The following is a 24,887-nucleotide window of genomic DNA, read 5'->3' on the forward strand; positions in this document are numbered from 1 at the left end:
CCAAAACTTGACTTGTTCAAATGTGTACGACATGTTTAGTGTGTACAGCCTTATGAACTGTAATTTTGATATAGTACATTCTAGTGGTACGTTATACTGTAATAGTAATCAGGGTTAAGTTTGTTTATGTATATGATGTATCATATACATTCATATAATTCAAGTTGCTAAATATATAACTGCAATATTTTTTCAAGTATATATTATACTTATGTATCATATACATCATTTGTATAAAGTGAAAAAAACTTAATAATGTATCATACACATTAGAACTTAAGTGTAATATACTTTAGTTTGTAAATTAGCTGTCAAAATAACTTAAAATGAAACACTAAAAAATTTGTAAAGCAACAACTGTTTCTAAAAAAATAACTTGAAAAAATATAACATTCATAACTAATAAAATATTGTAATACCAATAAGCTTTTAGAAAAACACAAAAGATAATTGTCTTCAACACAAAACAACATATAAACTTGTTCATCCTGTCCCAGCTACGTATAATAAGTTACACAGTTGATGTAACTTTTCTTGGCCTTTTTTTCTTGATTTCTTCAGTCTTCTTCTTTGGCTCATCATTGTTGTTCTTCATCAACAATGGGTCATGCAATCGCTTAGATCTATTCTCAGCCCACAGCTCATCATCAGAATCATACACACATTTGAAATTACCACACTCTTCCATGATATTTGTAAACTCACACAATGAATTGAATGAATGAGAAAATCTAGTTAGATGGAAAGATAGTCCTACAAAATAACAAATAGATATGGATGAAAATTTGAAGGGAATTCAAAATTTACCTGCAAGTGGAATGGGGAATTAAAAGTAGAAAAGGAATAAAAATTAGTAAACTCACACGATGAATAAGCTGAAGGAGAAAATTTGGTAGATGGAAAGAGAGTCCTAGAATATCAAATAGATATGGATGAAATTTTAATTGGAATTCAAAATTAACCTGCAAACGTGTGGAATGGGGAATTAAAAGTAGACAATTATACACCTACAATGTAGGGAAATAAAAAGGAAAAGGAATAAAAATTAATATGGTAAATTTTAATTGGGGATGTTAATGGGGAAGTGGGTAGCTTAAAAATAGGATTTAGTTTTTGGTAAAGTAAAACTTGCCAATTGGGTGAAAAAAAGGTGGAAAATCTTGATGTATCTTTTATATTTTTTTGAATTGGGGGAATAAGGGATTTTTGAAATTTTTAAAATAAGTTGGGATAAATGGTTATTAAGATAATTAAAGTAGTGTATTTAAGTAATTTTTCCAATAAAAATATTAACCTAATTATTGTCTAATAATTATAATAAAACACAAAAACTATTACAATATTCCATAAGCTATGACCTATGTAGTAATTTTCATAGTTTAATGTACATGTTTTGATAGGAAGTAGAAGAAAATGAATTTTTTTTCTTTAGAAATATAGAGCTTGTGTCTTAACAGTGCTTTTTTTTTCCTTCTTTAGTCCCAGAAATTTTTTATTTTACGTAGTATATATTTTATAAATATAATTTATATTTTAATTGTAATATTTCAAACTTTAAATAGATTTTGAATGTAGATTCCTATTATTTTTAATTAATATTCTATTTATTTTATTTCTTGGTTAATTTTTATTTGGCTCACGAGCTGCTCCTATTCATATTTTTTTAATCCCATAAATCGACAGACTTATTCATGCCGAGTTAAAAAGCCTTTTTCTTAAGGGAAAACTTTAGCATATAATTACTAAAAACAGCTATTACTCTTTATAACTATAGTTTGATAATTACAATTCGTAGCTACATGTTAGAGAGGTGAACAAGATTGGAAGAGAGAGGAGAGATGCGAAAGAGAGGTAAAAAGGGGGAGAGAGGTGAATTGTATATGTATATTGGTTAGATAATTGTATATTATACATATGCATTTGTATTAAAAAAACAAGCGAAATAAAGAGAGAGGAGAGAGGCGGGCGAAATAGAGAGAGGGAGGAGAGAGGCGAGCGAAAGATGGCAGAGAGTGGGAGAGAGGTGATTTGTATATATACATTGATTAGATAATTATATATTATACATATATATTTGTATATTCTGGCGAATTATACATATACAAATGTGATTAATTATGTAAATTCGAAGTCAGCTCACGTAATTAATGTATAATGTTAGTCGTGAGTGATAATTATCGCAAACTATAATTATAAAATTTACTTAACCGCGTTATTTTCCCTTTCTTAAATGTGCTCAAAAAATATAATCCAACCCTGACAAATCACAGATTAAACCATATTAACTCAATGGACCTAACTCATATTAATGACTATAATTATTTTCTAACAATATGGAGAGCAGTACACGACAAATATAGAACGTATAGTAATGATAGTAATAAATAGTACGTACATCTGAGCCGCTGATCCATGTAAATTCTGAACATAGCCACTGCTTGCAAGCGCTCACATGTCCATATCTTCTAAAATCTACAATATCACGCAGTAAAAAAATATCATTAGCGATAATTAATTTTTAATTATTATTAAATATTTAATTTTAGCAACAATTAATATTCTTTGTATATGTCCCTAAAGTCTTTAGTGATACTTAACTAATGTCAGCACTCTTTATTAATGTCAATATTTATTACCTCTAAAAATTATTTTGATTGCGATAAATAATAAAGAAATAACTCATACTAGTACATAATTTAATTTCGTATCTGCATAAACAAATTCTTTTAACGAGAACAAACAGAGCATTAGTCAGTGGACAAGGAAGAAAAATCAATTGTACCATTTAAAGATTTACTATTTGAGAAAGAAATTAGTATTAATAACTTTTCTGAAATTTTGGATGATATTGAAGAGAAACAACAATTCAGCATGGAAACAGCAAAACTGAACCCATTCAATCCCCTTAACACAAATAGGTTAGGTGACAAATAAGCGGATCAAATCGAATCAAATAAAATATATCGACAAAATTGAGCATTTCTAATTTATGGGGACAATGCAAGAATTTAAAGATATCTTTTGGTTAACATGTTAGTCATACTAATTGTTTAAGATAAAAGAGACTCAAAACTTCTCTTTACTTTTCTAAATTTGGTAAGCTAATTATGACATGAAAACTTATGGTAAATTTTTAAAGTATTCTATGTTTACTTCTAATCATATAATTTTATTATGATTAAATTATAACATTAAAGTAATAACATGTGCTTTCTATGTTTTATATTAGTTGTAATATTTTTCATTCATATGCTTTTAAAAAAAATTATTGATAATTTTTTGTTACTAATTTACGTTTGATTTTTTTTTTTCAATGTAAAGAGTGTTATTTACTTCCAAACAATTAATTTTAATGGTAAAATAAAAATTAATTTGATTTAAAATTTGCAAATTGACAAATGTTTTAGGACGATTATTGTTAGTAATGTTGACTGGAACAAAGAATATTATTTAACAAATATGTGGTAAGTTATTTCTTATTATCGATGGAATGATAATTTCGGAATAGTTTCAATTGGGATAACATAGTTAAGATTACAAAAATAATTATCTTCAAACTCTCTTACTATATCACTTTTCACCACCTTTAATTTACTTATAGATGATATTTTTATAAGTACTTAATTTTAAAAATTATGTACTTCACACTATTTTTAATACAACGACCAAAATTCCCTATTAAAATAACGAATCCTTTTATATATTCTAACATAACAAAACTATAACATAACTAATTACCAAATCATAATTTGTCTTCAGACCAACTTACCCCGTCCTTTATTTTTAAATATTAAAATTTAGTCCTTTTTGTCTTGTCTCTCAAATGACATGTTGAGGTTGGTACCAACTGAAATCGTTAGAATTTGTTAGACTGGACCCATCCTTTGTTAGATTAAACCATTTACGTTAAACTAAAAATTAAAACTTAAAAACTTGTATTAGTAAAATGTAATATTGAAAAATAAATTAAATTAGCATCAATTAAGAAAAGATACAGTACAAGAAAGGTAGAAAAATGCTCAAAACAAGTGTATACATTTTTAGAGTATATTTTTAGCATCAATTAGAGTACATTTTTATATTTCTAGCTTCAACCTTTTAGACAGTAATGAGGATATTTGTTGGACTCTATGTCGAGACGTAATGAGATTGAGTTTTATTTGCCTGAATTTTTTACCATAAATAGATTTTTCTTTTAGGAAAAGGTTTAGAGTGACTACTCTTTTCGTGGTAAGGAAAAAGTTTGAGGCTCTATAAAAAGAGGTTTGTTCCTTCTAACTTAATTGACATTCACAATGTAGTCCTAGGGGCTTTGAGAGTTTTGGTTAGGGAGAGAATTTGTGGGACACAAATTTGATACGACACAAATTTGATACGTTGTCACTTGTGTGGATTTCCATGTATTTCGAGTGAATTGGTTGAGGTTGTTTCTCTCTATATTTTGTACTCTCATATTTATAGTGGACTGACTGCTCATCTCCTTTAGGGATGTAGGTGACCTAATCATGTTAAATATTTGTGTATTTTGATATATTTCTCGTTTGTCTTCTTACTCGTGATCTTTCGAGGTATCCTTAATTAATCATGTAACAATTCGCTCCGCCTAATCCACATTAAATTCTCTTAAAAGTATTTCAACTTGGTTCGTCCGCATAATGTTAAACTCGCCCTACCCCACATAACTTCAACCCCCTATTATCCTTATATAATATTATAAACCTAGCACGAAATAATCTGTTCAAGAATACCTTATTATATATACTTCAAATGATTTATGAAATGATTTCTAATCTAATATTTAATATAAGATGGAATAGTTTATAATGTATAATTATAGCACAAAAGACATACTCTTAATGGAATCTGATGGAAATAATGATGAAATTTGATTATGAAAGGAAGCCTCCTATTGAATTTAAGGTTCTTTAAGGTAAGAAATGACTGTATATTCACATCCTAATGAGTTCAGTTAGGTACCGTAACAATCTTAATTTAGTAAATCTATAATGCAATACTTTATTGAGTTACGTTGTAGTTGATATGATTAACTCTTATAGATTATTACTTAATTATGAAATTTTACCAATTATATATACTTCTTGTACGTGTGTCGTAATTCATTTGATTAAATAGAAACGAAAAAAAGAAATATAGAATTTCGAGCCCATATGAAAGTGTATGTTCTAAAAGAATTTGATCTTTTTATAATTGTCCAAGGTTTAAGTTGATCCATTTCATGATAGAATAAAACACTATTCTTTAATACTGTCATTAGAAATTACAGAATTTCAGTGAGTAAAATCACACTATACTTACTTTTTATCTATGAAAAAGTGATGCAAAAAAAGAAAAAAAAAGAGAGAAGGAGAAGAAATAGAAGAATTATTATTTCATTTTTTCAATGCGTCATAAGATGAAGCCTTTGAAATACTTTTAGTTACCAACAAATGCGATAATACCTATTCGTGAACATTCTTATTTTAAAATAATTGATTAAATAATTTATGTCATAGGAATTAACAAGTAAACGGAAATGAGTTAGTGAAAAATTAAAAAAATAAATCTTATCCAAAAAGCTTATTAAAAATCAAAGTCAACCGAGGGAAGAAGATAACGACAAAAGAGACTCTCTTCTCAATTTACATGTATCTAATCATTTTAGATATCATGTTTCCTAAGAAATTAAGTAAAATCATTATTATATTTTTATTTAGAGTTTTTTTAAAGTCAAGTTTTTAATCAATGAACATGAATTAATTTATTTTGATTAATTGATTTAATTAATAAATATAAATTATTTACTTTAATTTTTTTATGTTGACCAAATATATATTTTCAAAGCTAATAATTCTTAAAGGTGAAATAGGAAAAACATTATCATTTATGTATTGGTTTTATGAAATAACAAATATTAAGGACCATCTATTTTTAGTAAGGAGGACATATAATTACGAACGAAGAGAGTACCTTTTAATAGCCACTTGAACAATTTTTCAATATATTAAGGATTGAATAAAAGCTATTGATTCTCGTGAACCTGGAGTAGTTCTTCTAGAATATCCACCCCTGTGACAACAACTGAGGTGCACGTTTGATGATATTGTAAGCAAATAACAATCTCACATGATGAATCTTATTCTTTTCCTAAAATAATTGAGCTAGCTACTGCTAGTGTCTACCAATTTCGATATGACAAATGAAGAGAAATCACTAATTAATACAAAGATAATGATGATCAAACCACAAACAAATTACACTAATTTTACATGATTAAAAAAATGCACTAACTAATTATGCCTCTATTTTTACTCCTTATTTTAAAAGCTACACTAACCTATAAATTCCAAGTCCTCATGAACATAGTACGTTTTATATACTCCTAAAGAACTTATTAATTTTGAATCTGATACTTCTCTAGTAGATTTCTTTTTATATGTCAATTCATGTAGAATAATATAATACTATACATTATACTAGTGATGAAGTATTTTATAGTGTTTAATGTGTTAATTTTGAGATGAATTTTAGGTTCAACTCAATGCAACATAACACATAGGGTGGTTGAAAAAGAATTAGCTACCCAGAGTTTTAAGTTTCCAAGAACAAGATGTAACGCTTTGTGTATATTTATACATATCTACGTTAATTTATCTTTGCCTATATATAATGCAATACCCCTCTTATAAAAAAAAATGTAATGAAGTGAAAAAACAAAAGAAGAGAAAATGTCAGAGAGATTACCCCTTCCATGGCTTCTTCAAATGAGCATTTACAACGTGAAAATTGGGGGTGAAAATGTCATTACAAGAGTTGCTGATCGCGAAGCGACGATGAGCCATGGTATTTCTGAACTAAGGCATGATATGAAGGCTGATCCAAATCCAATTGTTGGAATTGACGTTGTTAATTCTGGTGATTTATTGCTTTTTTACGTGAAAAAACGTTGTCTGATCATTCAGTATAACCGTATTTTAGCATTGAATGATAAATATCAAGTACCAAGTTTTCTAGCCTCGTTTTTACAAGACAAAAACATAACATTCGTTGGTCCTAGACATATTAACAACAAGTCATTTACGTGGAGTGGTGTTTATCAAAAATTTGATTTTAAAACTGTTGTGGATGTTGGGTATTTGGCTGCTCAGATATGTAAGAAGCCTAGGCTTCTTAGTAGTACACTAGAAGAATTGATGCTTGAAGTTGACGTTGAAATTATGAGACCAATCATTGGTAATGGTTCACTACGTCATAAGTGGGAATCTTCTGCTGTTTTGTCTGAGGAGGAAGTCAAAGTTGCAATATATGAAGTTTATTCATGCTATCAAATTGCAACAAAGGTTATTGAGGTCATGCAGACTGGGGTTACTACGCATGGATAATCGGTTGTGCTCAATTTGAACGAATCAAAACGAATTTCGCTAATAAACAGGTTGATCATATAATTCAATCCGTCCATTTTTTTTACTAAATTTCTTTTTTTCTTTCTTTGTTCATGTAATAAGCCTTTTTGTTGACTATATGACACATGTTAAACAAAAAAGAGACTCATAAAAAGAATGTTTTTGGTATCCTATGTTATCTTAAATTTTAGCTCTATACAAAGTAATTATTAGATTGTCTTTGCAATTATAATCTTCTAGATATATAGTAAAATAAAGCCGACACGATATATACTGTAGCTTCAATACGTCTTGGTCTATTTGTTGTGGAGTTAAAATATACTGATTTAAAAATAAAGGCTTAATACATATATTAGACCCTAAATTTGGTTTTAAATTTTAATTTTGACTTCAAATTTTCATACCGCACAAAGAGACACTTTAACTATCCTATCTTTCAATAAATAAACACGCGATTTTTGAAGCCAAAGTCTGTGAAATGCAAACGCTCCCACGTGTATTACTGAGCCAATCAGTGGCTGCCAACAAACTAAACATTTTACATGTTTTTTTTTTAAAAAAATATCTTACATGTCATTTTGAAACTAAAAAAAAAAAAAATTAATTTTAATTAATATAAAAGAGATTCATTGAGGGTAGAATTGTCATTTCAACATTTTTTTTTCTTTGTGGGCCTCGAAAATTATCCCTCACTCGCGCAGAATGCATGCATTTCACGCATTTTGTCAGGCAGGAATCACGTGTTTATTTATTGAAAGATGGGATAGTTAAAGTGCCTATTTGTGCACTATAAAAGTTTAAGGTCATAGTTAAAATTTGAAGTCAAATTTAGGATCCAATGTATGTATTATGCCTAAAATAAATGATGTTTTAATTTTTTCATTTTGTTTCAATAAAAATGGTATTTAGTAGTGATAAATTGAGTTTCACATTGTAAATATTAAGACATTTAATTAGTGATATGTTAATAAAAATACTCCTTAATTTTTAAAAACAAATTATTTCTTAGAAGTTATGTCCAAAGGAAAAATATGACTTATTTTAAAAGGAAGAAATTATCAAATTATCATTAACATGATGTGAAACTTTGGATCAAGCTCTCACGACTTTTTGTCCGTACCAAACATACTCGTTTTATGTTGATTATAATTATTTATTTAATGTTAACAACAATCATGGCCGTTTATGATTATGGTTAACAATCAAATTAATCACAATTCGAATTAAATTGATTAAAAAAAATTGATATTTGATTTAGTTTGTTTAGGTTTGATTTTAAATTTTGACCGATACTATTTGGATTGGTTTTAATTCTATTAAAAACAACCATAAAAATAACCAAACCGAACCGATATATTAGATATATAAATTTTATAATTATCTATATATTATTTCATAAATATAAAATATTTTGTTAAATTTTAATCAACTTAAGTCTTTAACTTTACTATTTTTACGAGCCACTTTAGCCCAAGTATAACAATCTCAAATCCAAGTCCATCAAAATTCATTTAAGCCTTTACCTAATTCACATAAAATGGTCACTCTTTCTCTAAAATGAATCACTTTGTTTGTGTAGTGATAACTCTAATATTGTTTAATTGCTTGATTGAACTGATATTAGTTCTGTAGATTGTTCATGTACTTGGTGTTTGTGTTTATCGAGATACGTATCCTTACAAAAATTATTATTTTCAAACCAGAAAAACTAAATCAAACAATAACCAAACCAATGATTATTTTTTTCGTTTGATTTGATTTGATTTTAGAAATTTTAAAAAAACAACTAGATTAATTTCATTTTGATTTTAATCAATAAACAATCCACCCCTAACAACAATTATGACAGAATATTTATTTACCAAGTATCTGTTGAACCCTTAACCAGTAATGGAAATGAAGCATGTTCTGCCACTGGAACTGATCACTGCTTACTATTATTTAATGAGAAAATCAATATTTTGCCCCTAAATTGTCATTTGCTATTAACCCTTAACAGGCATATTTGTAAAATGAAAATTCTTCATACGACAAAATTTCTATCTACAATACAAACAAGTATGAAAAGAATTTTAGCTGCGTGTTCCAGAACTATAGTGTCTATATAATTACCAGTCAACAAAGCCTTCAGCAAGATCTTGACTCGTTTGGACTATCATCAACTGCACTTGGTGCTTTGCTTGCCTTAAGATCATCGACGTAATTCTGGTATATGTAAGTACAGAATCCCCAAATCGCCATCAGCATGGCAATTACCTTCACACCGTTCAACGTGTCATGGAGGATTATCACTGAAGCAATAGGGGTGATCGCCAAGGAAAGTGTACTAATGACATTAGAGAACAATGAGGACACCACGAAAACCAAACCAACAACCCCAACTGAGCATATCTGCCAAGCTATAGCTGTCCAAACCAGAGTCATCACATATGCAAGCTTTCCAGCGGTAAAACTACCCATTTCCCCATGCAAAGTCTTCCATTCCCCGCTAGCAAACAGCCCCACTGTAGAGACAGCAGTGGCTACAATTGCTGTGTAAATTTGCATCTCCAGAACCACGGAAAAAGTTTCTTTCTTTAGAACCTTTTGGAATGAAAGCTGCATAAGGGAAAGCAATAGAGCATACATAGCTGAAGCGGCGAGAGTAACTAGAAATCCAATGACATATTTAGACTTAGTTACGCCTGGAGGCTTATCAGAATCTTCATTAACAGCAAGAAGAGAGGCAGATAATGAGAGCACGACAACAGAATTCATGATCAGTGCTGTGAACTTTTGATGGTTTAGGAAGTAAGAAATAACTGCACTGAAAACCAATTGTGTTGCACAAATAAGGGAATACGTAGAAGCGGAGAGATACAATAGACCAATTGAATAGAGCATGTTATCTCCTGCAACCAGTACACCAATAACCAAATAGACCACGCTAACTGTGATGATTGAAGGTCGATTCGAGGCTTCTGAATGAGTTTGAGGAGAAGAAATGACTAGGTAAGGAATGAAAAGAAGAGGAAAAGCAGCTGTCTGGACAACAGTGGCCATCCACTTACTATTTCCACCCTTCTCATAGTAAAATCTTCCCAAAATTACAGCAGTAGCTTGACCAACGAGAAGGAAAACAATGTTGAGTGCCACCAGAAGCCAAAAGTGCAGACGGTTCAGCTTTGCCATCGGATGTTGTGCATCATCTTTTTGCAAAATAGGTTGCTGATTATCTAATGTTATAACAACCATGGACATATGAGTATGGTATCAACACATAAAGAACACAATCAATCATATTATCAAAGACATAACGCAACAGAGGTTATAGATAGACTAATTACAAGTGATCACTTGTCGTGCCTCCTCTAAGTTATCTCTAGGGAGGGGCCGCATAAACCCGCAAAGACTTTGCCCCGCCGTCCCACATAGCATAATTATTTTGTTTTTGCCCTGCCCCATCCCGCATGAATTTTCCAACATTTTTCCTGCTTCTAACAGTAACAATTTAGTTTGAGGTGAAACACTTTTGGACATTTTCTTGTCTCCAGTGATCTTGACTATCATAGGGTGAGTAATAAATCATTCAGTTCGTTGAATATCAGCGAGGCTGGATCACCTCCTTTTTCAAGGAGAGCTAATGCTTGTCGGGTATTTTGGTTCGACATTGCTTCACACCCAAAAAAAGGTAGCTATGTCTGAGTTAAACTTGGTGATGGAAGTTTTCTTTCCTTTCTCGACGGTGACGTAAGACCAAGCTATTGGACCTCCTTTTTTACATCCCTATGTCACCGTGTGGCGACATGGGGGCGATTAAAGAAAAGAGAGTAATGGGGTTTCTCCCGCTTTGTATTTGAAGAACCATTCCATTAGTGAATAATCAATATCAAACCCTAACCTGCTTACCCACCCTGCCCCCGCTTTATCTGCTGCCCTGCAAATACTAAAACCCGTCCCACCATTGCCATCCCTATATATCTCATCATATACATTGTCATCCCTATATATCTCATCATATACATGCCTCAAATTTATACTTACCTTGTGTAAAAAGATTCTTTTAACAAGCACAAACTTTTATTGATGGAAACTATTGGGAAGTAATCCAAGAACAACAACAACTATTACCACTATGCCTCGTTACCAAAGAAAAACAATCCAACCTTTTCTTAATATTTCTTACAACAAACAACAACCCAATATATAGTTCCAAAAGCGGGAATTGGGGAGGGTAGAGTATATGCAGAACTTGCCAATGCCTCGAGGAGGTAGAAAGTTTGTTTCTTAAAATTTCTTAGTTATACTAAAGATGTGAAGGAGGACTCTATGGCCTAATATGGATCAATTCCATTGGCATTAAACCCTAGTAAAATACACTCACAAAAAAGTGATTGATTCTTTTGGTATATGATTCAGCAATAGCTCAGAGCTGAAAGTATATCAACTTTTAAACTCATACCTAACAAAAGAAAAACAATAAGACCTTTCTACTTTTATCATTCTTCCTTCTAAACTTATTGTTTGACCAAGAAAAAAAATCACATTTTTACCTCAAATTAATGGAGAGCTTCACTGAAAATCAATTCTTTTTTCATAATTAGAGAAACAAAAATCAAATCAAATCCAAAATGAATACAATCGATCCCGTTATCATATAACAAAACCCACAATACGTAATAACTCAGGAACAAAGTGATCATACAGAAAACAGAAAATGATGTCACAGAAACCCCAAGAATCCATTTTTAAAATTAAAATAACCCATTGCTTATGAATAAACAAAAACCCATAAAAGAATGAATAAGAATAGCACATCTATTTATGTAAAAAATACAAAAACAAAAAAAAAGGGGAGAAACAGAGGACCTGCCATGGTGGAAAAAGGGAAAATTTGGTCAAGCGGCTACAACAGAAGCCTCAAGTCAGTGAGAAGAACGAAACTTCAATGAAATTAATATAATAAACTGAATCCAAATTTAAAGGAGAGAGCTTTAGCTGAAATTACTACTCAGCCCCCACTCGCACTCAAACAAAATAAAATTATTAAACAGTCGAGTTTTAATATAAATATAAAACAAATAAACGAGGAAAGTGGCAAGTTGAAGGCATATTTCGAAGGGTCATGAGATGATGATTATGAGAAAGTAAGTATTGAAAAGAGATATTGAGGTGGCCAATGGGGTGAGGACACGTGGGGGAGAGAGATTATATGAGAGATCCGTAAGGAATTATAAAATGAAAAGATAATAGATTTTGTAAATCTACGTGACATCATTTAATTAAGCATAAATTTACAAAAAGGGAACTTGTTAAAGTTTATGTTTTAGAAAAAATTTTACATACTTGTTTAGTTATATTATTTTACTCAAATATAATATATATATATATATATAAAAGAGGAATCTTATTTTGGTAAAGATACTCTATTTTAAATTATTCTAACTAATATATTTTCTTGCATTTTTTATGAAATAATCACAAAAAGAGATTACGACTCGAACAATTAAAAAACTTTAAGAATATCCATGAAGTCATATCATCATAGTTTAAGAAATATATTATTAAAATTTACAGACCCACAATTTTAATTTGTTTTATGATTGTCGAATATTTTAAGAAATTTTATTGAAAGTTATTGGTGGAGTACTTCTTAATGGGAATGGATAGATATGGTTAGATTCACCATCTGAAGGTGAGAGGAAGTTTGTTATTTTTTTCTCTTCTAATACGATAAGTCAAGGATTTTCGTTGAGTAATGTTTGTGAAATTTCTCACCCAAAAAGAGTCTTCATTGAGAGTAAAGAAGGTTAAAAATCCTATTACTCCCTTTAAAAAAAATTTAACTAACATAGTAAGGTGCACAACTAATATGAGACTAATTTTAAAATAATGATCAACTAAGGGAGTAACTTATAAAAAATAGTTCAAAATTATCATACGAGTGATCAAATTTATCTTTTCTTCTGTTATTGACTTTCAATCTATTTGATCAATTTTACCCTCATTTCCACTTCTTTTTCAATAAAAATTAATCATCAACTCTTAAACAACACGGATCAGGGGAGAAACGAATTGGAATAAGGTACTGGATACAGATATAGTGTTGAGAATATGAATGCTTTAAATAAACACCGACGAACAAAAAAGTGCACGACTTGTGAAAAAATTCTCATCTTTATCGTTTATCCTGTCAATGATTTATTGGTTTCTGGGGTCTAGGTTTGAATTCCTGTGCTATATTGGCACACAATCAATTGAAAAAGTGGATTTAGCTATAAATGGGTCAGGTTAGAATTTTGTATGAACCAAAAACTACTTTGGCAGAGCCAAACTTTGTGGAACCAGTAGTGCAAAATTTGGCTCTAACTAATTTGTGAAACAGTAAAAGTTGCATATGAGGTATAAATAAAGTTTCAATGCGTTCAACCATTACTCACTCAAGAACGTCCAACCAAAATTTCTGATTACAAAACTGATAACATGCACTTAAAAAGACTTGTTCCATAAGGGGGCTGCTAAATTGCATAGGTCTAGAGACTGATACAAATAAGTGAAAACATACTAAAAGTCTTACGCAACTAGGATGACAACCTGTGTCCAACTTCAACAAACACCAAAAACAAAAAAAAAATCAAATTTTACCAAAGTCAACAAAGAACTTTACAGATAATATTTGTTGTCAAAAGCAAAATATAAAACCGAGTCAAAAAACTATAGAATTGCAAACCATAAAATTAACAAGCACATCCTCCTGATTGTGCCTGTGATTGGGCTGCATTTGAGTTGCTTGACTTGAGATTGACATCAACCATGTCTTCTTGCTTAGCCGAAGATAGTGTCTCCATTCCTGGCAATGCTGCTGCAATTTTCCTAAAAAGAGGCTGCAAAAGTTGAATATGCACTATCAGCAACAAAACAGCAAGTGGATGAAAGAACAAACAGTTCAGAACAATAACATCAAAGCACTGATTTTCTTAGCATGAATGCACAAATGATGCATATTGGTATCACAATTTCACATTTTATTGAAGCAAAGTAAAAAGCTAATATTACTTACTTTAATATTGAAGCCAGCCTTTGCACTGGTTTCAATAAACATCACATTTAGTTCGCGAGCTTTCGCTTCTCCTTCCTCAATTGAAACTTGCCTGCAATTTACCACAGGATAAAAGAGTGCATGAGAATCATGTTCTAGATATAGCAATAATAAGACTACTCATAGGAACACAATACTCTAGTTGTAGACAGCAAAACATCAAGCTTATTAATATGTAATCATTCCTGGGGCTCAAAGCCACAGACTACTTACTCATTGCTCACAGCAAAAGAAAGGTGTACCCCACACAATTCCCTATAACTTTTTATGTAAATCCAGACACAGCTTCAACATAATGGACCATCAGAAATTCTCAAAATCTGTCTACTATTTCTTCCACATATAATGGAATATGAAGAACATAGAAAAAGTGACAAATTACTTGATCACTCTATGAGCAAAATGCACATTTCCTCTATACAGAACAAGATAAGTAAAAAGGTCAAGAATCCTTGCACTTGATCCCCAGTGATTTACTAAGGTTTTTGCTAAGGAAGTTTCTATTTAAATCAGGTAATGCTAAAACTATTCCTACCCAACAATTAGAAGGTGAAATATAGTTCGTACGTACTGAATGATCATTAACTAACAATTATTAAACAAACTCATGAAGGACGAATCCAAAAGCACCTATACAGGTAGCTAGTCACATAACCACACAACTGTCAACTCATATCTCTGTGGTCAATTGTAAAAACCAGGACCTTCTAATACTTTCTTGTAAATACACATATGTTTCCACAAAGACGCCTACTTCAGCCAGACCATACAGGCATCCCAACTGCTAATCCCTGAATAATCCCCACCCCCACCCCCCACCCCGCTTAGTCAAAAGCTTCCTACTTCCCGATATAGCTCAATAAACTAAGCCTATATCACTATTAAAGGATACGTGTTGATAAAACTCATACAGCAAAATATAGACAAGTATAATAAAAACTAGCAAGTCAGTTCAGCCGCTATATTAACAAGTTTCAAGTATAGCAAGTCAGTTCAGTCGCTATATAACAAGTTTCAAGTATTTACAAATTAACTGAGGACGAGAACATTTATAAAAAGAAATCATAGCTCATTTCTGGATATTTACTTTGAGCTAGCTCTCTTATCAAAAAAAACATCAAGACACTAAGCTTTCCTGTTCCACAATGTCAATTTCTATAAGGATAGTCGTAGATTTAAGGGGAAAAAATGAATATCCAACCAAAAAGAACACACAATTGTTGCATTCAACTAGGCTATGGGTAATGCAATAATAAGATATCTTCAAGTTTCCTGCAGATATAAGAGGGGTTCTCTTCCCTTGGCTTGATGCCCAAGAACTTCAAACGCACGTGTTACTGTACAAGAATTACAACCTTAAGACACTAGAATTCAGAGCTAGCCATGACATTATCAAACTTAGATGCTTGCATTACATCCTAAATATCCAAAATAGACAAACTGCTTCAAACCTCTTGATACCTAGAATCTACAACAAAAACTAGTCATTCGAACCCTTTAAATTCTTCCCCTCGCATATTTATCAAACTTCTTATACAAATTGTCAAAGCTTGCTTGAGGTACCTTCAAACTTTAAAGCTATGGACAAACAAGCTGAGCGAGTAACGTCGCTCAGCTGACAATTCAATTCAAGCATCAAGGAGCTAAGGAGTCCGTTCATCACCTATAGGATCTACCTTAAAGAGGGCACCACAAATAAAAAAGAACTCATCACTTAATATGTATTTATTTTTAATACTTTGTCATATATCACAGGGGTGGAGGACACCCTACATCGGAAAATTATACCATATATACAAGTAAAATTATAGATGAAGTGGTTAAATAACGTATTCTCTGGACACTCGTGACACAACATGTTGTAGCCTAGTGGTTTCAGGCGCCTTGAAAGAGCCAAGACACTCGAAATTAAAGTGGTCATGTGTTCGAATTTCAAAAGCAACAAATTCTTTTTTTCACATTTTAAAATTTTTAGTACACTCATTTGTCCAAACAAATCGTAGACACTCTTCTTGAAATTTCTGGCTCCACCACTGATGTATCAGTATTTTGAGTTTCCAGGTATTATCCTTAAATAAGATATGTATTTATATTTTTTTCTTCATTGGCATCTTTCAACGTTTAAGCCTCGCTTTATTTGCACTTTTTCATGATTTGCTTTTGAAGACATTGTTCTAATATTGGTTGTGTTTTTAGCCCCTTCAGGAGCAAATGTTCTGGTATTTAGCAGAAAAGTTGCTAAAACATCAAAAAAGAAAGTCTCACTCACCCTCACGCCCTCCAAAAAGGAAAAGGAAAACGAGAATGAACAAGTTACTGCTACCTTTTCTCAACAAGATCGGTTTTGTTACCAACAAGGACAATAATAACGTCACTGCCCCTCTCAGTTCGGACCTCCTCAATCCACTTTGAAGTGTTTAAAAAGGACTGCCTGCCTGGAACCATCAAGGAAAAAACAGTGTGTAACTTCAGCAAGGGATATCTCGTCAAAGTAATTCATTTCCAAGCAAATATAGCCAGAAGCAAGGATAAGCGGGAAATCGAGTATGAACCGAAAAAAAACTGCACAAAATTGAAATGTGACATACTTGCAACATCATACACAATGACAGCAACAGAGGAGTCCCTAATATAGCTGGGAATGAGACTCCTAAATCTCTCTTGACCTGCAGTATCCCTGAAAGTGTATCACGAAAAGGCAAATTTTATAGTGCATGAAAATGCGAAATGAATACTAAATCCAGCATCAAATGACCAAACAAGAAGCCAGGCAACAGTTAAAATGTTTTCCCAATAAGTGAAAACAAAAGAAAATCTTAATACTATGAACTGGTTTGAGGAGAATACTTTTGTCAGGCCAGGGCATTTTCATAATATGGCTAAAAGTTTGATAGCTACTATAAATCCAATTGGGAGGCATAAGGGAGAAACAGAACCTATCATTAAAAGGCTAGATAAGAAAAAAAAACTATCCCCTTATTTTTCCTACGGAATACTGAAGCAAGAGCAATTATATCTGAAGCCTCCACTAAGAAATCTATTTTAGCAAGATACTTAAACTGACCAATTTCCATCCTGATATATGTTAACACCCATAATCAAGGATAGCTGCATCACTTTTTCATTTTCATGAAAGAGAGTAACACAACACATCACATTGAACTGTTAATTGTGCTACCTCAAATAGATTGATGTAGTTACGCCTTAACAACATGGCACAAATGTAAGATGTTAAAAATGTGAAAACAGTCTTTATGATCAGAGCACAATGAGACATTGTCTCATCAACAAGTATATCTTACCATAACTGCAATCTTACTGTACGATCTTCCAGGTACATAGTCTTCGATAGGAAGTCAATACCAATTGTGGCCTGAAGAAGAAATTAAATAAAATGAGGATGCTTGATAAAATATCGTCTATTTGAATAAATAAAAAAGTAAACCGGCTAAAATTTGAATAAGAAGAGAGAGTTGTTAGTTGAAATGGAAATACTTTACTAGAAGAGGGGAAGCAAGAACTAGAAAGTCTAGATTACATGCAGTTTCACAATCAAAAAGACATAAAAGAACCCTATCCCATCAAGGCATGGGAACTGAGGATTGATGAAATGATTGTCTAAAAGTCAGCAAATCACGAAAAAAGATAAAGCAGGTCATTTGTTAACTGCAAAGGTTAAGAGTGTAATAGGGTTCCAGAAACATTCGAAATAAGAAGAATGTTACTGTCAGACCAAACAAAACACTCCGTCATAGTACAAGAAGGAAAGACACAGTTCAACCACAAAAAAAAAGAGGAGAAAAGAAGTTGAGAATCTATAAGAAAAGATCTGGATCAATGTAGGCACAACTTAAAGCATTAAGTTCAGATATATAGTTTGTCGAGAAAAGAGAAGAAAAATATAGTTGGAAGGCTTAAGGATTCGTGAGACTGTCCCAATGGAGAGCTAGAGTTTCAAGCATGATTTGATGTAAATCATTCACATACATAACACTCCACAAGTTCCTGTGGATTCTCGTCAATAATGCGCAAGGAAGCGGACAAGAAGCTTTTTGGGTTATTTAGACAGTGAGGAAATAAGCTACAACGTATGCTCATTTCTCTATCCCTCTTCTGAATTGTATAATAAAAGCGTGTCATTACTTCACATTAGATGTGTTAACACTTCAGTTAACAAGGCAACCAACTTCCGGAGTGCAATCTACCCAATCAAAATTCCGCAAACAGAAGACTGACCTATAATGACTTCAAATCTGTATTACACTGTAAGCAAATCATATGAGCAACAATACATTGCTGCAAACACCTTCCCTCGGTAAGAGCAAATTATACATACAAAGTGTCAATAACTGTGCTTTACAGATAAAGATCTTGAAAAATAAGTATTAAGTCTTTATGTAGCAAAATTAAATATGCTTACAACAAGAAGACGACAAATGTTAATTGAGAAACAGATCCGCAGAAACAAAAGGTTATTGAATCACATGAATAATGAATTAGCAAAAGTGTATACCTGATAGGTGTTATCGAATTTATCATACATGAATCGCGTGATAATACTGGTCTTGCCGACAGATTGATCTCCTAAGAAAACGAGCTTGTACTTTGCGAGAGCCGAAACCGGAGCCATCTAATTGGATCTTTCGGTACGAGAAACTGAATCCAGTAACAAAAAAAAAAGATGGCGGATCCGATCAGGATTTTCCGACGGAGTACCAGGGATCTCGCCGGAAAATGATCACGGAGAGAGCAAAGGGGAGTGTGGATTCGTGGGCTTTAGCGAGAAACAGAGAGGGGGAGAGTGTGTGTATTGGGAGGGTGCGGTGCGCGTGAGTAGTGTTTTTGAATAGGTTTGGCGAAACACGGAGTCTGTATTCAGTAACATGGTTGCATTGTGGTGATTTGCTGGCTCTCATAAATTTTTTTAAGAATTCCTTTTCGGTGTATTCATGTTCCTCTTTTACACATTTTGTACTTTTTTTTTCGTTTTCTTTTTTTTTAAAAAAAAAAACATATTTACCCTATAGTTCTTTTTTTTATTACTCAATTTTTGGCATATTTTTATTTTTCACAATAACTTTTATATCCTCACTCTTATTATTTTTAATTAAATGATATCAATATTTCCCTTTAAATTATAATTTTTTCTATACTATTCAACTTTATTTTTATTAAATATATTTACGTAGATATTACATAAGATCCAATATTAATCTCTATTGATTTTTTTCTTACCGTTGGAATTTGTTGAATCAGCTTGCTAGCCTACATATATGATCATTCCTCATTGTCATATGAAACGATCTTCTCCTTTTACTGATATTGTTTGAACTTTGAAATTTTTTGATACAGTAAATTCAGCTTCAATTTTCATGGTCACCCTAAATACTTTTATCTTTCCTTTCTTACCCTTTATAATGGAATAATTTTTATAAAAAAAGATTGCATTTCAAAACTATTTTGGTGAGCATATGATATAATATAAAAAGTTTGGCTTATTTATTTATTTTTCAAAATACGAGTGTGCTTTTTTAAAGATTATCCCGATGTTATTAACTCTTTTCTGTCATAAATATTTATCTAATAAGATTGGACCGAAAGAAAAATAGAAGTGTTAAAAAGAAGAACACATATTATCAACAATAAAGGAACAATTCAAAGAGTATAATTATTCAAAATATTACAATGAATTTTATTTGAGTAATCTTGAAATATGTATTTCGATTAATTACAAATATATTTTTACCTTTCACAAAAATAGAAATACCATTTATGTATAAAAACATAATTTTGAAGATTGAAACAAAAAAAAGATTCACAAAGAGAGAAGTTGAAATCAATAATCCTCCTAAAATGTAAATTGGTAAAATAATAACTGTTCTATGCAATTGATGTAACATATTTTCTTGTTAATTTATTTTTAAAACAATTAATTTCATATAACTAGAAGGAAAAAAAGATAAATATAACTCGAACTATCGTAAATGGTATGCAGATATTCTCTGTCATATTTTTTGGGACATTGGTGCATCTACTGTCCAAAAACTAGAGCATATATGTCATTCACTCTAACGGAAGATTAAACACAAGCGTGTGTCACAACTCTTATTCGTCGATAAATGTCACGACCCAATTTCTCGAGCCATGAAGGCACCTACTATAACCATCAATAGGTAAGCCAAACCACAACCCAGAACCACACATACTGGGTGTGAGGGTAGAAACTAAACAAGACTAAGAAAATTTACTATAACAACATAAGCAAACCAAAACATAAATACAATAAAGGATCCCTCCCAGAACCTGAAAGTCACTAATACAGAGGTACCAACAAAACGAGTACAAGTCCCAACAGTGGACCACCGAAACTAGACTGTCTCAAAAAGTAAAGACAAGTCTTTATATAAACAGATGGAGATTGAAATAGTACAAAACGCTGTGTGCTCACCCCTGTCTCCAGACCAGAAATTCTCCAAACTCGATCAACGCTGACTACCAGTGCTTGGACCTGCATCACGAAAATAGATGCAGAGCGTAGCATGAGTACCAAATAACAGGTACCCAGTAGGCATCATAGGCCGACTGAACTAGAAAAGTAAAGCACTATAAAAAGACAGAATCACAAAACTAGAGGTCAAGAACAGAAGGCTAAATAACACAATAATGCACACGAGTGTATAAAGATCTAACTAAATTAATATAAATAAGCTAACTACACCTAACTGGACCCACCATAAGCCCAGAAGGTACACTCGTGCACAAGTTTAAATAAAAACCCGAACGGACCCCCATAAGCCCGACGAGTACACAAAATAACTATAACTTAAGGAGAATAAAACTCGAGGCCAAAGAACACCGAACCAAAAAGTAAAATCTGACAGTACGGAGGTCGGGCCTTGAACCGGACGCTCACCAGAATTACACAAGTAGCCAATTGCAAAATATAAGTAACTGAGGCCGGACCTCTAACCGGATGCTCTACATACTTGAGGTCGGACCTCTAACCGGATGCTCTACATAAGTATGTGGATGTTCGAGGCCGGACCTTAAATCTGGATACCCGACAAAGATGTCGATATAGCTGCTGAAAGAGTCTTTATCTATCCATAGTCATATAAACCCGTGGAACACCATCCAGACTTAGCTAATCAATGTAAGTCCTTAAAGCTGAATCGAACTCAACTTTGAATCACGGAGCGGAAATCATTGTCACTGACGTAACTCAAGAAGCCGTAACATCGAAGAAATAAGAGTAACTATCGCTAGAGCAAGCTCATCGTCTTTCTAAATACCCAACTATCAGACTCAAGTCTGCTACATCAGTCTACAAGGATTTAAGCTGGCCGAGCGACGTCGGGGCTAAACTAAGTCCTACCGAATTTGAATCATGCATTTCTAAGGAAAACCCTAGTCAAACCTAAACTAAGGCCCAACATACTTCTGACAACCAGTATTCAAACATACAAATAATTCATATAGCAAAGAAGGTCAATTAATAACAATAAACATGCTCACAGTTACCCGATAATTCTCAGAAAAGGGCGAAATTATGATTTTTAACACCTATGCATGATCCAATAACTACCCAACCCAAATCCCAACTAATCAACATGCATTCACATGTTCGAGTTCAATCTAAGAAGAGAAACCATAGCCTACCTGAACGCAGATCACGCGCGCTCCAAAATTCACTCCCCGGATCTTTTACTTTCTAAAAGGCCTCGAAACGTTGATACACTATCAGAAATAGAGTCACAAAGTTATTACAGTCATTTAAACACTAAAATCGCAAGAAACGGAGACGGGTCAATTTCATGGTCAAAATGGAAAAAGTGGGATTCGCGTTGAGAAATCCCGAATTAACTCCAAATAAAAGTACTAAATAACTCTCGAAACTTGTATACCAGAACGGAGCACAATTCAGGACTCAAAACAGTCCCAATATGAACATGCAACAAAAGAACCCAAATTCTAAGCTAAAAATCAGCAACTATGGCAACAGCTACTTACAAGATTTTACCAAAAATGAAGCTCCAACCGCCAAAACCAACTACACCACGACGATCCTCACGAAAAACTCCACAATATAGGCTCTTGAATCACTTGATTCGGACCTAAAATGGCCAAGAAATTACCTTCTAAAATTTCCCAAAATTTGTGCTCGAAAATGAGCTATGACAGCAGTTAAAACCCAAAATTTACCTCAAATCGGGTCCCCAAATCAGATTCCAAGCTCACCAATGCGTTGCCCTCCAGAAATCTCACGACTTAGCCTTTTGAATCGCTCAATTTGGAGTTGTATAGCTCAAGATATCAAGATTCTAAAGTAAGACACAAAGCTGAAAGTTGGGCTTCTAAAGGGGCTGCACCAGATTCAACTTTGCCTACTTTCTTTAAAGTCTCCGACGGGTGCTCGAAATCCGTTCGGAACCTGATAAAAATAAAATAGATATGCTACCCTACCAAAGTCGACATTTTGGACTCAAAGGCGCAGTCGAAATTTTCATCAGAGGTCATCTCGATAAAATGTGGGTCCCACTTCCATTGGCCATTTTAAGTAAAAAAACCACAAAAGGGCTAGAAAAAAATATCAAAAACCTCAAAACCCGAAAAAAGGGTCAAACTAGACCAAACTCGACATTCCGGGGCCAACCGCGCTGACGGAATTCTTATCCGAGCGCGTTTACTCAGAATGTTGACTAAAGTCAAACTTAGCCTTTAAACTTAAAGTTAAAACGCCTAATCCCACCAAATCACACTGAAAACTTTGGGAGTCATGTAGACAATGCTACTAGACTAAAATGACCCTTCCGGAACTGATGGAATCGTCAGAATTAGATTCTGATGTCATCTTTTTGAACTTTTGATCGAAAATGATCGTTCAAGGTTCATAAGCTCCAAAAATACTAAAACTCACACAATAACCAAACGAATGACCAAGTGACCGATCTGTCAGTCCCAGCAAGTCATAAATGACTTGGAATCGCTATAGGAACGCTCTAAACGATGTACAGAAGATAAAACACTAAAATGACAATAAGGGTCATTACAATAAAATATTTAATAATTGTCGAGTTAATAAATAAGATTATGACATGTGTATGTTTGTTAATATAAATAATATAGATACTCTAGCTTTTGAACCATAGAAGCACTAATATCCCAAAAATATAACAAAAATTATCTACATATCATATACAATAATTCAAAGATATATTTATTATTTTTCCCTAATTAAAAATATTTTAACTTTTGAATTCTCAATCGATTAACTACACAAATATGTAATTAAGGGTGTGCACTATTTGAATTAAATCGAAAAACCAAACCAAACCAAAGAAAATTCTAATTTGGATTGATTTTTTGGATTCTTGGTTTGATTTTGGATTTATATTTATTTTGTTTGATTTTTTAGTTCGATTCCGAATTTAGAAAAATGAAAACCAGAAAAACCAAATTTTACATATATATATATATATAAAGACATAAAGACATTCAATATCTTTGTGAATGAGTCATTTTGACCCATTCCTTAGTCTATGTAATTGTGCGTGTTGCTCACTCACTATGACAAAATTCAATCCCATCGACTCTATTCTTTGAAGAAAAGTCATCTTCTCTTTTGGGATGGGGCGGGCTTGTTGCTATTCAGAGTGGACGGGCGACACATATTTGACGGGAGGATATCAGTCTTTTCAGGTTAAGAAGGAGGAGGAAGGCTTGGGGTCTGATCCTGAATTTATGCAGTTTGTTATTGGCTATTGAACTTTTTTTCTTTTTAACATAGTAGCTTTTGCTTTTCGTGATCTTACTCAATTTGTATTCGTAGTGATTCATGCAGTTGAGTTTAACCTTTGTTGAATTGGAGTAAGGAATGGATAATCAATGAAAAGTCTCCTTTTTTTTCCAACCAAGGAAAATGACGGGACAATCCTAATTGCAAAGTAGAGTGATTCCTATACTCAAATGATCATTCAACTATTCTATTTTAATGATTAAGGACAACGTATGATGATGAAGTCATCAAACCAACATTGATTTTGCTATGAAAAAAATCACGAAATCAAAAAATTAGGGCTATCAACTACTATTTTGGGTTTAAATTTGGGGAAGATGACATAAATTAATCAAATAATTAATAATAAAGAAAAAGATAACATGTGGCACGTTTAAATTGGTCCATGACAGTGAAAATATTGCATGACGGGCCTCATGTGCGTGATAACAACCTAGACGAGGGAATGAGTCAAAATGACCCATTTACAAATATATTAAATAGTTCAATGGGGTGATAGGACACTTTGAAAGTTAAAGTGTCTTTATGAAAGTATGAGACAACTTTGGTGTCTTTATGTCTTCTGTAAAATTGCAAATAGAACTTTGTTATGTTTCAAATTAGTGACATAACC

At 32.4% G+C, this 24,887-nt stretch overlaps 2 protein-coding genes and 2 long non-coding RNA genes across 5 annotated transcripts; all 4 read right to left on the reverse strand.

Annotated features, from left to right (window-relative positions):
* Positions 1–360: 360 nt before the first annotated feature.
* LOC138337228 (uncharacterized) lies at positions 361–962 on the reverse strand. Its single transcript, XR_011210752.1, has 2 exons — positions 864–962; positions 361–753 (listed from the first exon to the last, which is right to left on the reverse strand). It is a non-coding gene; the product is annotated as an uncharacterized lncRNA (long non-coding RNA).
* Positions 963–9,309: 8,347 nt separating this feature from the next.
* Positions 9,310–12,506, reverse strand: LOC101245097 (probable purine permease 11). Of its 2 annotated transcripts, none has more exons than XM_004229657.5 (2): positions 12,249–12,506; positions 9,310–10,615 (listed from the first exon to the last, which is right to left on the reverse strand). In XM_004229657.5, the coding sequence occupies exons 1-2, from the start codon at positions 12,253–12,255 to the stop codon at positions 9,528–9,530; spliced, it is 1,095 nt and encodes a 364-aa protein (XP_004229705.1). In that variant the 5' UTR covers positions 12,256–12,506; the 3' UTR covers positions 9,310–9,527. The 2 variants fall into 2 exon arrangements, with proteins under 2 accessions (XP_004229705.1, XP_025887245.1); XM_026031460.2 differs by having other exon boundaries at positions 12,253–12,363.
* A 1,276-nt stretch (positions 12,507–13,782) lies between these two features.
* LOC101245584 (ras-related protein RABH1b) lies at positions 13,783–19,461 on the reverse strand. Its single transcript, XM_004229658.5, has 6 exons — positions 18,992–19,461; positions 17,781–17,851; positions 17,067–17,155; positions 16,802–16,913; positions 14,440–14,530; positions 13,783–14,263 (listed from the first exon to the last, which is right to left on the reverse strand). Exons 1-6 carry the CDS (start codon positions 19,106–19,108, stop codon positions 14,117–14,119), a joined length of 627 nt encoding a protein of 208 aa, XP_004229706.1. The 5' UTR covers positions 19,109–19,461; the 3' UTR covers positions 13,783–14,116.
* A 1,248-nt stretch (positions 19,462–20,709) lies between these two features.
* LOC138340872 (uncharacterized) lies at positions 20,710–23,493 on the reverse strand. The gene is made up of 3 exons (XR_011213715.1): positions 22,681–23,493; positions 22,489–22,592; positions 20,710–22,215 (listed from the first exon to the last, which is right to left on the reverse strand). It is a non-coding gene; the product is annotated as an uncharacterized lncRNA (long non-coding RNA).
* Positions 23,494–24,887: the final 1,394 nt, after the last annotated feature.

Source organism: Solanum lycopersicum, chromosome 1, assembly GCF_036512215.1.
Source record: "Solanum lycopersicum chromosome 1, SLM_r2.1".
Taxonomy (NCBI): domain Eukaryota; kingdom Viridiplantae; phylum Streptophyta; class Magnoliopsida; order Solanales; family Solanaceae; genus Solanum; species Solanum lycopersicum.

Coding starts and splice junctions, on each gene's coding strand:
- LOC101245584 (XM_004229658.5), bottom strand. CDS start 19,108: ATGGCTCCGGTTTCGGCTCTCGCAAAGTACAAGCTCGTTTTCTTAGGA. Junction 16,914..17,066: donor CATTGTGTATGATGTTGCAA/GTATGTCACATT, acceptor TGATGGTTCCAG/GCAGGCAGTCCTTTTTAAAC. Junction 14,531..16,801: donor ACCGATCTTGTTGAGAAAAG/GTAGCAGTAACT, acceptor GGTAAATTGCAG/GCAAGTTTCAATTGAGGAAG.